Source organism: Corvus cornix, chromosome 3 (assembly GCF_000738735.6).
Source record: "Corvus cornix cornix isolate S_Up_H32 chromosome 3, ASM73873v5, whole genome shotgun sequence".
In the NCBI taxonomy this organism is placed as follows: domain Eukaryota; kingdom Metazoa; phylum Chordata; class Aves; order Passeriformes; family Corvidae; genus Corvus; species Corvus cornix.
Genome location: NC_047056.1, coordinates 39,520,465 through 39,537,024, shown reverse-complemented (window position 1 = coordinate 39,537,024; position 16,560 = coordinate 39,520,465). Strand labels below are relative to the sequence as shown.

Below are 16,560 nucleotides of genomic sequence, written 5' to 3'. Positions count from 1 at the left end.
ATACTCTGGCTGTCTGCCAGCCTAAATGGTATAATTTCATGGAAATTGTGCATGAATGACAGTTTTTGCAGGAGACTGAATAGGGGAAGGGAAAAGCATCAAAGAACTGAATTTCAGCTCAAAGTTTTCTCCTTCTCTATTTTCCAGGGTGCAATGGCAGCCACTTACTTTGCTTTAAACCGAGCACCTCAGGCACCAAGGCTGGAGCCTGTATTGTCCTCCAATCTGGCTCAGCGGCGAGGCATGAAAAGACTTACCTCTACCAGATTGTAGCAGTACCCCCAAAAGGCCTCCTTGAAAACCCACAGCTTATTATTTGAGAAATTAATCTTCACTTGGCTAGCAGAACTTTTTTGAACAACCTGCACATGAAATTGCCAGAACTAGCAGAAGCCCACGTATGGCAAAGTTCTCATTCACCACATCTTTTTTGTTACATTCCAGCCAGGGTCCTGAGTTTAACAACTTCACAAAGATGTTCCAGTTTTGCCGGTAGCTCTGTTTCTTTACTGAGATAAAGCCAAACAAAATAGGTGAGCTCCATCCTTCCCACCCTAGGAAATCTATTTTTGAGTCTGCAAGATGTTCCATGGGAACAGTTTTCATTTTGTTTCTCAAGAAAAGCACTTTTTGCTACAAAGAACGCAGTTGGGTTTGAATGCTGTTCCAGCATGTGTGATGATGAAGTGACTTGGCTGGTCACCAGTAGACATCTACTGATCTCCACTCACCCCAGGAAGAGTGAAGGCTGCAGAGACACATGAATAATACCTTATTTGAAACAAGTGCTATACAGCATGAGGGAGAGAGAGCTGCTGGTGGTGGAAATACCTTCTATTTTTGAGGAATATTTTGCACTTTGCCCCTGCCTTCTCTGGAATGAAGCTAGCATCTCTCGAGGAGAGTGTGCCACCAGCTCTGACTTGCTCAAAAGTCTCAGAGAGCAGAAAACCTCTGAGAACCTGGTCTTCTGAGGAAAAGAATGGGTCTTATGAGACTGTGGGAAGGCATTCATGTAAAGCAGTGTGAGTAGGAGCGTGTGGATCAGGCAAGAGAAATGTGTCTGGTCTTGGCCAGCAAGCAGGTCTGGGAGGACTAGGTGAGGGGGCTGGGGAACCAAACAAGAGGCAGGGAAAGGTGTGAGTGGCTTTGAGGACAGTAGGCAAAACTACCCAAAGGCAACTAGTGTACAAGTTGCTGGGGGGCAAACTGGGACTCTCTCAAAACAGGGGACAGTCCCTCTTCAGTGACTGGTGCAGAAGACAGTGGGTGGCTGGGCTGCCCAGGAGCCTAGTGGGTTGATGCAGCCGTCCTCCCACACCATCACCCAGTCTGCTCACTGAGAGCAGTTCTGGCAGGCCAGAGTGCCATCTTGGAGCAAGAGAGGCCATTTCCAGTCACTGCTCCCTGCCCTCCCCTGGCTGTTCACCCAAATCTGCCTCCATCACCCAACATTTCATGTCCCTGCCTGGGTGTTCTGCTCTAGCAGAGCTAAATTCCCCATGCCATGTGTGTGCAGAGAGTACCCACTTCTGAAGAGTTCAGCCAACTCTGTTACAAGCTTTAATAATAATAAATTATGAGGAGAAATGGGAGGATGCTCTGCTTTTATATTTATATGAATATGTACATGTGTATTTATATACATATAAAACAAAAATTCTGTGCCCTAATACCTGGATTTTCCAGGTCCAGGGAAAGAAAACTTTTGTTGAAATGGTCTCTGCAAAATGGACTTTTTTCTCATTCCCTGGTTTCAAAGAAAGCAAGCAAGGTTTGTGGTGCTGGATGTGAACTATTTTTTTATTCTTTTTCTTACCCATCTTGGCTTATGGTGGTCACAAGCTGACCGGGATTCTTCTTTGTACTGCTTTTGTTAATTTTTATTTTCTGAGTGAATTTTGTCACCTCAGATGCTTCGTGGGAAAATCTACTGTGCTGTGTTGGCTTTTTTCTGTTGTGATAGGGGAAAAAAAAAAGAAAAATGTGAACATGGAGCTTCATATGCTAGACATGGTAATTTTTGCTTGCTGGGTAGTTTGTGCATCTTGGTGCTGAACTGGAATTACCAGGTCACTGCCTCAGAGTGTCCAAGGGGTTTCATTTGCTATAGTAATATTCTTCCTAAAAGTAGCTCTGCTTCAATGTTGACTGAAGTTTGTTTGTTTGCATTAGTCTATTTTTAAATTTAAATTTATTCTTAATAATTTAAACTTATATTTAATGTTCAAGTTTATGTGCTGTGCACAGAGAATCACTGCAAAGCAGCTCTCCTTGAAGCCCTTCTCTTTTCTAAAATAAACAATGCTGTGAAACTTCACACAGAGGCTGAATCAGCTGGGACCGATGAGTGCAAACGTGCAGGTGGGTGTTCATGGTTGTGCACACAGCAGCCCATATTCTCTCCTCTGGCTAAGCTTTGCTGCCTTTAGAATTTTCTGCTTGTTAGAAGTTAAGTCTCGCGTGTTTCTGCTAACAGCACGCTGCGAGGATATCCACTGACAGGGATATCCTGGCTGGTGCAGAATAGCTCTGGCCAGGCCTTGGTTCTCTTGAAGTCACTTCTGTCCTGGAAGAAGGCAAGGTGGGCATAAGGATGCAAAGGGCAACCTGGAAGGAAGGCTGGATTTTGTGGGGTCCGAGCTGCTATGTGCTGTTTTAACAAAATGTATTTTTAGTGGTCAGAGTAATTGTATTGTATTGTATATGGGCAGAAAAAGTGTTGCAAATATTATGTACAGTTTTTGTCTCCCTCTGAGATTTCCTGGTCATCTTGTATTGGTTCAGTTTGCTTTCTCTCACAACCACTGGAAAAAGTCTAATTCCCTCTAGATATAGTCAGTCTTAATTCTTTGAGCATTTTTCCCCAACTGAATATTATTTTAGGCCAAGCTTACAGGATGTTGCTCTTCCCAAAGTTTAATGGTTTTAATCTCTTCCTGACTTACCTTTTTCTGATCCACCAGCTATTATCATAGAGACACATACAGACTCATATATCTTAATGCTATTAATTACTTTATAAGCCTATAAATAACTATAGGCTTACATATATATAGTGGGCTTTGTTTATTAAGGTTTTGTTGCCAGTGCATCCAGATGTGTGCGCATATGTGTCTATATGTAAATACATGCACAAAAATAGGGACAGAATTGTAGTCAGCGGCTGAGGTGATAGCCTTGAAAGTTTTGTCTGCAGTGTTCTTTGAAATCTGTCATTGATATTGGTAGTGATTACTCTGGGTGTAGAAAAAAAGGCTGTGCCCATCCATGGAGGAAATTGTGCCATTCAGCCTCCCCTCTGTCCCAGATGTGCATCCTGTGCACTTCCAAAGGCAGATCAGTCTCTCCTCTGCAGTCTTGCCATGGGAAGTGCCCTTCTGAGGGTTTTCTGATCTGTTCCAGTCAAGTGAACCAAATTAAACCATTTCCACTGTCCCAGCTCACTTGGACTGAAATACAAGAGCCTCCATCAGCAAATCCAAGGGAGGCAGAAAGGGAGGAATATGCCACTGGCAGTCATTATTTCAGACTCATAGCACGCACCACTTCCCCTGGCCCAGCTGGATCCAGGAGAGGATGCTAGGCTGTGGCCTAATTACTGCAATGGCTGCTTTTATACCAGCATCTCCTTTCTAGACTCCTGGCCATGGTATAGCTCAGCAATAGCACTTTTTTTTCTAGGAGAAAATAGAAAAAGGCTTAGCTTCTCTCTTTCTCTTTATATAACCTTAAGAGACTTTTACTAAATGTTATGTTTAACTCCTGAATGTCTAGAAATCTCTTTGAATTAGAACATACCATCTTGCAAGTTTTTGATCCATAAAGTGACCTAGTGCCTTAGGCTATTACAAATATTATAGTTACATTCTTAACCATCAGGCAGCACAATGCAATGATTGTCCAAGACATACCACAGTGTACCTGTCACAGACATAGTCAGCTCATCCAGAGACCCACTTCAAAATCAGTCACAGAATGGTTAGGGTTGGAAGGGACCTCTGGAACCCATCTAGTCCAGCCCCCCTGCTAAAGAAGGTTCACTTAGAGCAGGTTGCACAGGACCATATCTGTGCAGGTTTTGTTGTTCAGCTCAGTAGAGAAGTGTCTGCCCAGCAGGGAGGAGGCATTTCCCCACATGTTGCAGAGCTGGACCCTGCCTCTGCAGCTCCAGAACTCTGAAGAAAGTCAAAGGGCTCTGAAGAAGAATATCATGGGAAGTGTTACCCCAGTTCCTACACAGCACCACAGCTTGTGTACATTGCAGAGGTGTGGGAGATGCTGCTCAAAGGGAGGGCTGACCACTGCCCCAGCCCCTCATGAATTTTCCCTTGTTTAAAATCTGTTTAATTTTTTCTAAGCAAGTTTTAACAGCAGATAGCATTTATAAAGCCTAACTATTTCAGCAAATGACAAGTGACACAGACACACTGTAATTAATCTTTACATTTGAAAAAGAAGTCTATATGAGAATAGATTCTGGTTTGTTTCTCCACAAAATAATCTTCTTCAGCTCCCTGAGAGCTCAGCATGCTGGGGATAGTCCAAGCACAGAGAGCTGAGTGAAGCACATCTTGTGTGACATGATGTCATGACATCACATGTCACATTCTTACAAAATACAGATTGTGTGTCCCTGTGCTTCATCTAACCCTGGACATAATACTGGGCTCTCTTTTCAGCCAGACCCTTTCAGCTCTCTCTAGCAACTTGTACCCAGCTTTGGTACCTCCAGGTGCATCCAAACCTTGGTCAAGTATGCAATTGCTGTGTGTCTGTGATAGGAATTATGACAGGGTTTGGAACATCCACTAGGCCATAAATGGCACAAAGGTTTCTCATGCTGTTGGTCTGCTGAACTTACCCCAGCATATGCAAGTGCTGACACTAAAAACGGCAGGCAGTCACTTTCTCTTGATTTCAGCTGCTCATCTGTCCTTTCCCACCTCCCTTAGCCAGGTCACCGTGGGGCAAAGTAAATGTGCGTCAGAACAAATGGCTGGAGACAGCTGGAGGGCAACAGAATCAGTTTAGCCAACAGTGCTGTCAACACACTGGAGTGGCTACAAGTTCAGTGTCCCCTCTGTCCCTCTGTCTCTGAGTTAGGCTGAGCAGAGCCCAGCTGTGGCTCAGAGTCAGGGCTATAAATGATGTGATGTTTGTCCAGCAGCAGGTTCCCAGTGCCAAGCCCTGTGCATGGAGAGTGGGACAAGTCCAGGTTACTGAAAATCGGCCAAAAGTTCATATAAATTCCCTGTAACCAGAAGGGTCACAGATGGCATGTCGTGGGGAAATAATGTTAACTGCATGTATTTTTGCCACCGATAACTTAATAAGAATGGTAGAAAACCCCCAGGGTTTGTTTTTAAATCATCCATTTTTACAGAGGAAATTCTTGATTTTGAGGCATGCTACAGCTTTCTCGATCACTAGGAGAAAGGCAGTCAAACACAGAAAATACAGCAGATTCCTATAGCAGAAAATATATCGTAGCTTTCACTGGAAAATTATTTTCAGTCAGGTGTTTTGAAGCCTTCTCTTAGGATGTGTGTATCAGAAATGCCAAAGCAAATATTTATAAGCAAAGTTCTCTTGTTGAACATCCAGAGATGACACTTTTAAGCAAAAGCCACATAAGCTCCAGGTTTCCATATCTGAATCCTAAAAGACAGGCAAGAGACACAACCCTTCAGATATTCCTTACATTAAAATAAAAGGCCTAAAATAATGCTAATAAGATGCTTTAGTATAGTTTATTTAAAAAAAAAATAAAATGTACAAGCCCATTTTTCTTTTCTCTTTTGAGGTATGCATCATTTTCCTTTAGAAGTGTATATTCTTACCTCCTAGCTGACCCTGATCCTGAAATCTTGTGTTGCCTGAAAATACTGCAGCTAATCTGCTTCTGGTACCTCAATTCCTGTCTGAACACAGTCCCACACTCCTCCTTCCATGTCTGTCCACAGCAGACACATCCAACAATTGCGCACCCTCTCCTATTCTGAAAGTCACCAAAAACATGAGAATTTAAACTCAGAAGATGAAGTGAAGTTAAAAGTAGGTTCTCAGTGTGTACAGAATTAAAACTCATAGTATTCAGGTGAAGGGTGGATTGAAGCCTATGCAGAACAAAAATGTTACAGAGTAAATAAAGTTACAGTAAGTCTTAGAGCCAAATTTTAGCTAAACTCTCTTCATAGATTTTTGTGAACCTAGACCTTGCATTTCCAGATGCAGCTAGGTGACAACACATGTATGTCAGCCAGCATCTGATCATTCATGTCATCACAAGGCTTGTATGTGAAAATATTTTGCAGCTGGAAGTTTAGAGTCTAAAAATAAGAATTTGGCCCTTTTTGTCATCCTCTGCTGTGAAAACCACGATGTTCAGTGTTGAACTGTTCAACCACTGCTTCTTGCTTTGGTATACATAGTTACAGAGTCAACTTGTACTCCATTATGTCTCCTAAATGGATGTTATGGACATATTTTTCAGAGATGCTGTAGCCTGAAAGGAAAATGAGGAAAATGCACACCCTCTTTGATAAAGGCAAATTTTGAAAGGAGAGACTGGAAATACGCATTTGAAGTGCAGAAAATGAAAACCAGTTGCTAAAAGATTGTTTCTGATTTGCTATTCAGAGCCATATCTTGCTGCCTTCGCTCCCGTGTTAATTCCTGAATCCATATGCACCTTCAATGACTCTAGTGGGAGAGCTTGGAGTCAAGTCCTCTTTCCTGTCATAGTAGTGGAGTCTGGCCATTAGGTGATGATGTGTGTAAGGGATTTACTTGGTAGTATTAAGTTAATTTGACAAAATATGAACCATGATCTAGCACTTTGTTTACAGGCTCCATATTCATGTTTACAAAATGATGATTTCTGAGGCTCACGCTTTTTATGTTTCCTGTATGAAAAGGGCAGCCAGTGTACAGATACTTGTTATGTTTACCAGCGTTTCTGAATAGATTTTTTTTATAGTACATGGTTTTATGAAGTGTAATATTTTTATAGCAGAATGATGATCTGACTTTCTATATTGTTACCTACAATCGTTTGCAAACAAGCTCTTTGCTCCCTTTTTTCTGTGCACTGTATCCCATGTTGCTGCTGCTAATGTTGCTGGCCTCAGCTGCTGCTGTCCCACCATGATGTGGGCTGACGGTATTGTGAAACTGTGCAAACTAACTTCAAAGAGCTGTGATTGTGCTGAAGGGCTGGCTGCATGCTGGATTCCTCCTGGCAGGAGGGATGGGGAGCTGTACCCTACTAAGGCAAGAGTTTATTGTGGATGGCCCCCAAGGAGAGGCCTCAGTGCTCACCTTTGTCTGTGTTCTGCCATTTTGGTTTGGCATGCCCATCCTTTCCTTTCTTTATAAAGAAATAAAAAGAAAAGAAAAACAAAAAGGATCCTGCTTGTTTTTGCGTAATTCATTTCCAGTCCCCAAGTACTGGTCATGTTTGAATGCCATGTGTTGGTCACATTAAAAGCACACAGTTACTATTCAAATTATACCTGGAACTGTTATCTTTGTGCAGCCTCAGTACTCAAACCTCTGCTTTGGGAAGCAACAAGTAAGTCTTAAATGCCCATTAGTCAGACAGTTCACCCACTAGACAAATTTAGGATTTCAGTGCCAGACAAATGAGTGCTTTCACACAAGCTGCCTTAGCATGAATTTCCCTTGCCCCCTTGAGATCTTCCAAGGTACCATTCCTCTGGAAACTGCTAGTTGCTGGCAAGCAGCCTGTATAGCCTTTTCTGCTTGCTGGACTTACTAGTGACCACAAAAGCAAAATCAACCCCTCCTACTTTGAGGGATTGGTTCTGCTTTCCTTGCATTACCACATCTGAGCCTGCACACAGTTACACCGGTGTTCATGTCTGGATTGTCATCAGACCTGGCAGTATCACAAAGGTGGTGAGTCTGGCTCAGGTTCCCTGCAGGAACAGCATGTGGCACCAGATATGGAGAAACAGCATGTGATTTAGGTCCAAGCAAGCATAACCAAGCAAACTTGGACTTCAAGAAATGTTACTAGTAGGATTTCTGCTCTGACTGTAGGCAGTCTCTCTTTTCTCCTGCCAGCTGCTCCTGTCCTACTCCCACTTCTGTCCTTCCTTTCTTTTCTCTGTTCATGAAAGAAAATTCCTGCTCCTTTAGTCCTCATAATCCTCAATCATTGGGACATGCATGTCCCTCCCCATCCTCTTCCTCTGCCCCCCAGCACCTACCATGAGCTATTCCACCTTTCTCTTACCAATTTTCTGCCCCACAGGTCCGTCATGTGGGTTTTATAGCCTCTTCTGGTGGGCAGGCCAGTGAGTCCAGTACACCTGTCTTTATAAGCCCAGTGGTTAAAAAAGGAGACTTCTCTGGAGGACCATAATCATAACCAAGAACATCCAAACAGGAAAACTGAAGAGAAAAAAACCCAAAAAACAACAAATCCAGGCTTTCTCTTCCATTCCCTCTTCTAATTCCTCTTGTAATACGACCATGATCAGGAATGAGCCAAGTTCAGCCACTGTTGAAGATATAATAACTTTTCAGAGGACCTGGTTAGGAAGCCATGGGTCACACCAGGCCCTGGGCAGGCAGATGAAGTCTTTGCCTCCAGTGCTAGAAAATGAATAAATGAGATGTCTGAGAGAAAGGCTTTCTACAATATACTCAAGTGCCTGATCAAGACACAGTCCTTTTAGGAAATCTGCATTGACAACCATGTTAAACCTCTGCACTTAATGAGAAAGTAACCATGCTTTTTTCCCCCCTGTATGGAGAGGTACGCATTTGTTTAAAATTTTAAAAAACTCAAAACAGTAGCCCACAACTCCCCTCCGACTTGTAATTTTGCTCTTTAGTCAACATTCATTTCTTTCTTGTATCTTTCCCCTCCTTTATCTCATCCCAGTTTGCTTCACTCCCTTTCCTTATCCCACAAGGAGATACCATGAGAATTGTCCTGGGGCTCAGATAGTCCTGTTATATGCCTGAATAACATCATGTTCAAGGGCAGCACAGCTGCTGGCTTGAGCATCTCGGACACTACAGCAAGGCAAACAAGAGGCAGTAACAATAACAGCTAATGTCTGAAGATCACAAGAAGCAAAGATTTTGCATTAAAAGCTGTGAAGAAGAGCTGAAGACAAGGATTTTAGGCTATGTCCAGCTTTTCAGGTTACTCACAGATAACTTTAGTGAATTGACTGTTAAAGATGCCATACTCCGACTCTCTGGAGACAAGATGGAAGAAAGGATTATCTGTCCATTCATCTAGATGGACAGGAGCTCTTTGGTTGTTTTCTAAACAACCAAAGCTGGCCTGAGATCAATTCCATTTTTTGTCAAGGAAATTAGTTTATTAAGAGGCTGGTGACTCACCATCTGTGGTAAGCCTGTGCATTGTTTTGGCTTGGCACTCTCCTGCCTAATTGATTCTTCCTGTCCTTCAGGGTCTGTGGTCACCAGTAAAAACATCTGCAGCTGTAAAGTGTAACACTTTCCCTACTGTAGAACTTTGCAGCTTCGATTTTAATGATAGTCTCCTTGCTAAGGCATGCAAAGGAAGAGTCAGTGATTTCTAGTGCATTTACCCAGACTTTCTAATTGTCACATTACTGTCTGGGCTCTTGTCTCTATTGTAAATTCTGTTATAATCAGTTATTTGCTTTACTCATCCATTTCTTTATTTCACCTGTCGGTACTAAAACAACTTACCCTTTAGGAACATCTGCTGTTACAATGGGGCTTAAACACAGAGAACAGAAACAACCTGCCCTTCACTTCAGAGCAGTGACAAGAGTGACCCATCAGCTTTTAGAAACTCTTGGCAGTGCTGACTTTTTCCTATCTGGTCTCACTTCAACCACCAGCCTGCTGCCATCAGTTACACTGTTGAGTAGCGCTGCACATCAGTTACAGGGCTGCTGTCTTTGGATCTTTGGACTAATACATGCAGGTACAGATTTTGTCCAGGAATGAGAAACATGCTCCTTCATATGTTGATGGGTGGGAATAAAGTGGAATACACAGCTGAGATGTAGGCATGCCTTTGGCCCAGCCAAAAGAAATGCTTATTCAGTTAAGCAAAAGTGAGGATTATTTATTCTGGAATTCGGATGCAAATTGTTATTACTCTCCCAAGCCCAGGAATGACAGCAGCTTTATGAGAAGCTCATGTCACATATCCAACATGCACACAACTTGCACAATTTCCAGTTCCAAGAAGTCTCCCAAGTGACTTCATGTTCTTGTACCATGATATGGTCTATTAGGAAAAGTACAGTGTTTGTCTTTGAAATAGGGTGTGTTGTATATTATTATGTCCACCAACACATTCAAAAATCATTGTTCAATGACCTTTAAACTCGGTGTATTTTTCTACTGTTTAATAACCATTCAAGTCAAAAATACCCTCATTGTGATGCAGTCAACACCTAGAACCTCAGCCTAAGACAGGCTGAGTGACTCCCTTAGTCACAGAATCTTTCTTCAGGTCATGTTTCATTAAATATAATGCCTAACTGGGAAAGATCCATTGCAATTTGCCCTATCTTATGCTTAAATGCCAGTCTTCTTAGTCATATCATCAACAAGCACTTGATTCTCTTAAAAATCAATCTGTAAGAATTAAAAAAAATACCTCACCATTGTAACTGGAAGCTTCATCCCTGGCTTCTAAAGGAAAGTGGAAGAAGAGATTAGGCAGTATATGTTAACGGTAAGAAAATACCATGCAAACCCCACCATTCAGGCCACAAGTGTCATTTTTAAAATGGCACCAACTAATATAACTTTAATATATTTAAATGATCCAGAGTTCAGATGCAGGGACAAAAAAACCCCAAAATGCCTGCCATGGAGATTATTAAAGACCCTGATCTGTTCAGCTTAGCTTGCAGATGGCTGAGAGGTGACTTGATTAATGTCTACAAGAATCTTCACAGGCAGAAAAATCACATGTTCTAGAAGCACAGAGAGACAGACTGGAGCACAAAACCAGGCAAATTTCTGGGTGCAAAATTCATGCAGCCGCAGAATGGAAATAAGGTAACTGTAGTTTCAAAAGCGAGGCTGTTATTTGTTGGAATAAAACATCAAAAGAGAAAAGGATTTTGTGATTCCCTTTGTGTCACTTTTAGTAGTATCCCTTAACAGACAAAAGGTTAGTGCAGAAGCAAGTGGATGACTTCAAAGGCCTGCAGTAATCTGGAAATCTATTTTAAATGCTGTGATGGTCTCTCTGGGCCTCAAATATGACATGCATTCATATCACCCTAGCACGAGCAGTTGGCAGTGAATGAGCAGATCAGGACTGATGGATGAACTCCAAAGATTAATTCAAAGATTTTTAAGCCACAAACAACTGGAACAATCAACTTTCTCTGTTTAAATCTGTATCTTTACTACGGTACACGTGGAGAATATTTGCTGTCTTTTGACAATATAGAATATCACTCTGAAATTTTGTGATGCTTATGACTACCTATAAATGTTGTTTTCGAACAACCTCTTCCACACAGTTGGTGCAATATCGGTAAAACCTGTAACAAGACCAGGCAAATGGTGTTCCCCAAACATAATAAAAAACTCACTGCCTTAAAATCCAAATAAATTACTATAGCATTAATAGCACGCTAATCCTGTGAACCACAGGAGGGCCTTAAAGAAATAGATGTCAAACATGAGTGAAACCTTTGCGAACAAAGAGATAAATAAGGCTTTAATCTCAAATAAGATCTCCAATTATAACTAAGCTTTTAAAAGAAAGTGAAAATTAGACCACAAAATCTTGAATTTTTACATTACCAAGGCCTAGAGCTGAGTGGCGACTAATGAACTGACTGGCTCTATGCAGCTTCTGACATCTATGAGATGTACACTGAGAGAGAGAGGCTGCAAAATTCTAATCACAGCAACCTGGAGGTTAAGGAAAAAAAAAAAGGTTAAAAAAATGAAGGAAGGAAGAAGGGAAATAAGTTATCAAATAACAAGTGTAAATGCTGTTCCTAATAATGCATAGCAACTGTTGAAGAAGTTGGTTCTCAAGGGAAAACACTACCCCACTCCTCAGCTTCAAGATGGTGAATATTAGCAATTCCCAGAAGAACTATTTTAGGTAAACCTAAACACTAAGGATTACATCTAGTGAGGCTTTTTCCATCTCTGACAAACACTGCTGTAGCAGCCTTCTTGAGGAATGATGTGGCAGAAATTTGTGCAGAGCAGCCACTCAGTATGGAAGTGCTGCATAGCAACCCCCGTCAGGGCACCCTCCTGCAAAGTGACAGTCCCTCTTTTAGTCCAAAGAACATTAAATAAGCCTACACTGCTGGAAGCTTGCATCATGCTCCCAGGAGGTGGTTGCGTGGGTTTGACCAACACCAGCCTAAGGAAGGAGCTGATGGGGTTCCCTGCTCTGATCTGCAGCATCCTTAGCAAGCACTGGGATCACAGCGTTTCCTTCCACTTGATGTCTGCTCCCACTGCCTCCTCCTGAGCTTTCAGAGAAGAGAAGGAACTGGTTTCAGCAGGTTATAAAAATGTACTTCTGCACAGCCTTCAAGAGGGACTTTCTGAGCAAGAAAGCAACACCAAAGTCACAGAGGGGGGTCACAGTAAGGGCATTGATCTACTCCACGTATCTTTTTGGTTTGGTTTTGTTGAGCTTCCTGCCACTTGTGAAAGGTTTGGCTTCCACTCTGTAAGGGCTAACACTCCCCCTGTGTGCAGGGCAGACACTACTGTCCAGCTCAGGTGCCCAGGATCAGTAGCTTTTGGATATAATATTTAATTTATAAGGCCTTTGGTGTGAAAAACAAGATATCTCTTGTAAAAAACAAGATAGTCCTTGTGAACTGAAGCTGTAGCATCACCAGCTAATATTAATGTTTATTGGAAAGATCAATACCCATATAAAGATTAACTCAGATGTCTGTGGGACAAAACATTTCAAATCTTTCTAATAAGAAAAGATCCAGTGTACATAGTTTGGAGGTTGTCTGTAACCACCCAACTCAATTTGGCACATGCACATTTGGGTACATGAGTAAAATGCATCCATTCTTCAATTGAATATATAATCTTTTTTTTTTTTTTGCCTGTTAGGCCTTCTGCAAACCTAAATGTCTCTGTGTCAAGTCCTGAATGACTGTAGAAATCCACTATGACCTATTGTATATTTCACTTTGATCCCAGTAGCTTTGGAAAGGACTTTGGCATGTTTACCTTCAAGTTACTCATCGTGTATGCTTGTGGTTTGTTTATACACTGTAGCCTACTGAAATTTCCCCCTTTTCTTTTAGTTAAGGAAATAGGCCAAAGGTGATTTCAGGGTCCCTATCTGGATACACATCACCAATTCAAAGACCTTTGGCTTCCTCTAGTAAGTCAGGGACATCTTAGATACCATCTTGCTCTTGCATTTCTCCAGTGAGCGAGAGAAATCTCAGTCCATCGAGACAAAAACTGACCCTAAGTTTAACACTAACTAGGATACTGTAATTAGACTGAAGTGAGCCCTGGTGTAATCATGCATTTCTGTCTCAAATGTAATAATCTACTTTTTTTTTTTTTTTCCCTAGAATAAGTCTACCAATATTTATGTTCAAAGTTTTCCAGTGGCAGTAGTTTACGTGGTTGTTCTTTAACTGGGGAAGGGCTGAAAGAGGAGAAAAGCACAGAACTGTACTTTTCTATCAGGAATTATCCCCTGCTCCTGGCCATCCTCCAGCCTCCCTTAGGTTTTTTAGGCTGAGGAGAACGAAGGTACCAGGAAAGAGCATAAGGTCAGTGAATTTATTAGTGGCAAACCATGCCAGAAACCTGTATTTTTTATCATGTTCTACTACATTTATACTAGATACAGCTCAATAAAGACCCATGAGTCCTGAGGAAAAGATTACATAACTAAAATGACTGTCATTACTTACCAGTGTCTATCAACTTTGACACCTCGCTTTCTGCCATCAGTCAGAACTCTGACTTTACCCTTTTCCTTATAATCAGTGGGATGTTTGTATTGGTTAAAGCACTTTAAAAAGGACATACAAAGCTTGGGAGAAAATCAGTGTCTAACGCTTTTCATGAAGAACAAGTGTTCCAGAACACACTTTGCTAGGCAGTACTGGAGAAAGCAAATCTCCTCACAACTTACTTGAGAAGCTCATGTCACATCATTGATAGTCCTTCCTCAGAACTCAGAAACTGGAAGTAGTTTTTAAAAATAGAACAGAAGAGTATTTCTACATTGGGTTTTTGGTTTTTTTTTTGTTTTGTTTTGGTTTGGTTTTTTGCTTTTGTTTTTTTTTTGAATGCTGTTGGATTTATTCCCAAGGCATGTTTTCCAGGATGAGGAAACCAACTCTGCTTTGCAGTGTGGTTTGACACCTGCTAGGAGGTACAGCCTGCAGAGCAAGCATCACCAGCCCTCCCATTCCACTCCTCTGGACACGATAATTACAGAAATGAAGTGATTATGTCATTTAACTCTTAACAGAAGTTTCCCCAGCGGAGTAAAGGATGTGAATTTTCAAGGCAGTTTTACACAAAAAGGCTCTCTTACCCCAGCTGACCTGATTTGGCAGTATAAAGTACAGAGTGCACCTGACTGAATAAGCAAGCCTCATCCCTTCCTTCCCAAACACAAGATAATCTTTCACAATTGCTTCAGGGATACCAGTAATGCAGTGGTGTGGTACTAGAAACAACAGTTTGGTGCTTCTTCTCACAGGGAAGTATACACATGACTATTAGAAATGGCCATTTATTGTAACAACTTCTTTACTTAGGAAAAGCAAATTTTATAAGTTAAAAAACAAATACAGTTTTAAAGGTCCATTTATTGAATATGTAGCCCAGTACCTGTATCCACATTACCAATTGCAAGTATAAATAACTTGTGAATAAACCCATTAATTAGTTTTTTCCCCCCATGTTTAAAACCTAATTTCTTCTAAATAACCCTAGAAATATAGCTTTATGTTTAAAAATATAATCTATAATTATTTAATTTGAAGCAATATTATATATGAGTAAATTGCAAGATGAACTTCAGCCCAAAAAATTACTTTAAAACACTTAGTATCAGTCTTCTTGACGGTAAAACACACATCAATATAGCCATCACTATTACACATATTTCAGCAGGAAGCTGGCTTAAGAAATTTCAGCTTCAATTTTATCTGTCTCTTTTACCATGTGTGACTAATTGAGGACTCAAAGCAGTCTCATCATATAAAGGCCCCATCCTCCAGCTGCCTGAAAGCTTGTCTGTACTCATGCAGGGTGCCTCCTTTATCTACAGCTGGTTGACTTCTAGGAAAAAAATTCTCTGCCCTTAAGAACAGTTGTACTTTAAGCAGGGGAAGATACTGTTTGGAGGATTTGTTTGTTTGTTTGGGGTTGGTTTGAGGTTTTTCCCACCCCTCACACAAGGTTTAATGCTGGCAGTCAGCTCAGCAGTGAGGAGCTGCCCCACCCTTGAGCAGCGGCCCCCAGGCTGCTTCTCAGGCACCAAGAAAAAGAACAGCTTCACTACAAACCCAGCTGCCTCTCTGCCAGACTGCTGTACTTTGCTTCGCCTTGTCTGTTCAATTTCCCCTTGTCTGTTCAGCTATTCACAGCACAGGACTAGCTGTTTTCTATGCACACGTGATACAGACCAGAGCCTAGAGCTTGTGTGGTTTCTACCGACAGTTTATAATAACAGGAATAACTACGCTAATAAAAGCTTCAAGTGTTCAGCCCCACCCACCTGTAATCTAATGATGACAGACAGGCCTTTTTGCATGTAAGGCAGGGGAAAGCAGTGATAATTGCAACAACTGCCTGAAATGCTTGTCTTCTATGCTGACTTTATACTTTCATTTTCCACTGTTACAGGTAGCACCCTTGCTTTAGTTCCGGCTGCCCAGCCGTTGCTTGGCTTGCCTACAATCATTGTTAACCACAATAGCAGCTAATTTGCCAATATTTATGTCTTGGTGATCGAATTTTTTTTCCAGATCTGTCCTGCATCTTTTCTACTTTTCACTTCTTGACTCGGTCCATTGCAATGCCTACATCATAGTGTTCTTTTGGCCATTCATAGAGCAGGGTCTTTTCCTAGTAGTTTTGTAATTACGCCATTGTGTTATTTGCAAGGCCTCAGCTGGAAATGTATGTTTTATTTTGCTGTTTGGTCCTACTCCAGATCCTACTGGAACTGCAGATGATGAAATGCCTCTAGCTCCATAATGTACTAATTTATCCTACTTGATCAGGTTTTACACAGAAACTGTGGATCTCTCAAATGATATATGCTGATTTTGTGCAATAGTGTGCTCCACCGTCAGTCACAGTGAGAACTCTTATCTCTAGAAGCTGTAACCGTATTTTTCAGCACTAAGGATTTCTGAATTTCAAGAACTGTTTTTTAAAATGAGGTATAGCTTCTTCTTGAGTTATTTAGTTGTTAAGCATTTATTTCAGTTTTCTTTAGACTAATACTGAAGTCATATTTCTATTAGGATGCCTTCACAAACATGTCAGCACTGAGCATGCATTTTACAGACG

The 16,560-nt window shown here is 41.4% G+C and overlaps 1 protein-coding gene across 3 annotated transcripts in view; it reads left to right on the top strand.

Moving 5' to 3' along the window:
• The window catches only part of RPS6KA2 (ribosomal protein S6 kinase A2), a 283,173-nt gene extending 275,765 nt beyond the window's left edge, over positions 1-7,408 (top strand). For all 3 annotated transcript variants that reach the window (XM_039569566.1, XM_019281323.3, XM_010391626.4), the window contains one exon: positions 148-7,408. In XM_039569566.1, the coding sequence (XP_039425500.1) occupies positions 148-273 (126 nt within the window). In that variant the 3' untranslated portion in view covers positions 274-7,408. The remainder of the gene's footprint in view (positions 1-147) is intronic.
• Positions 7,409-16,560: the final 9,152 nt, after the last annotated feature.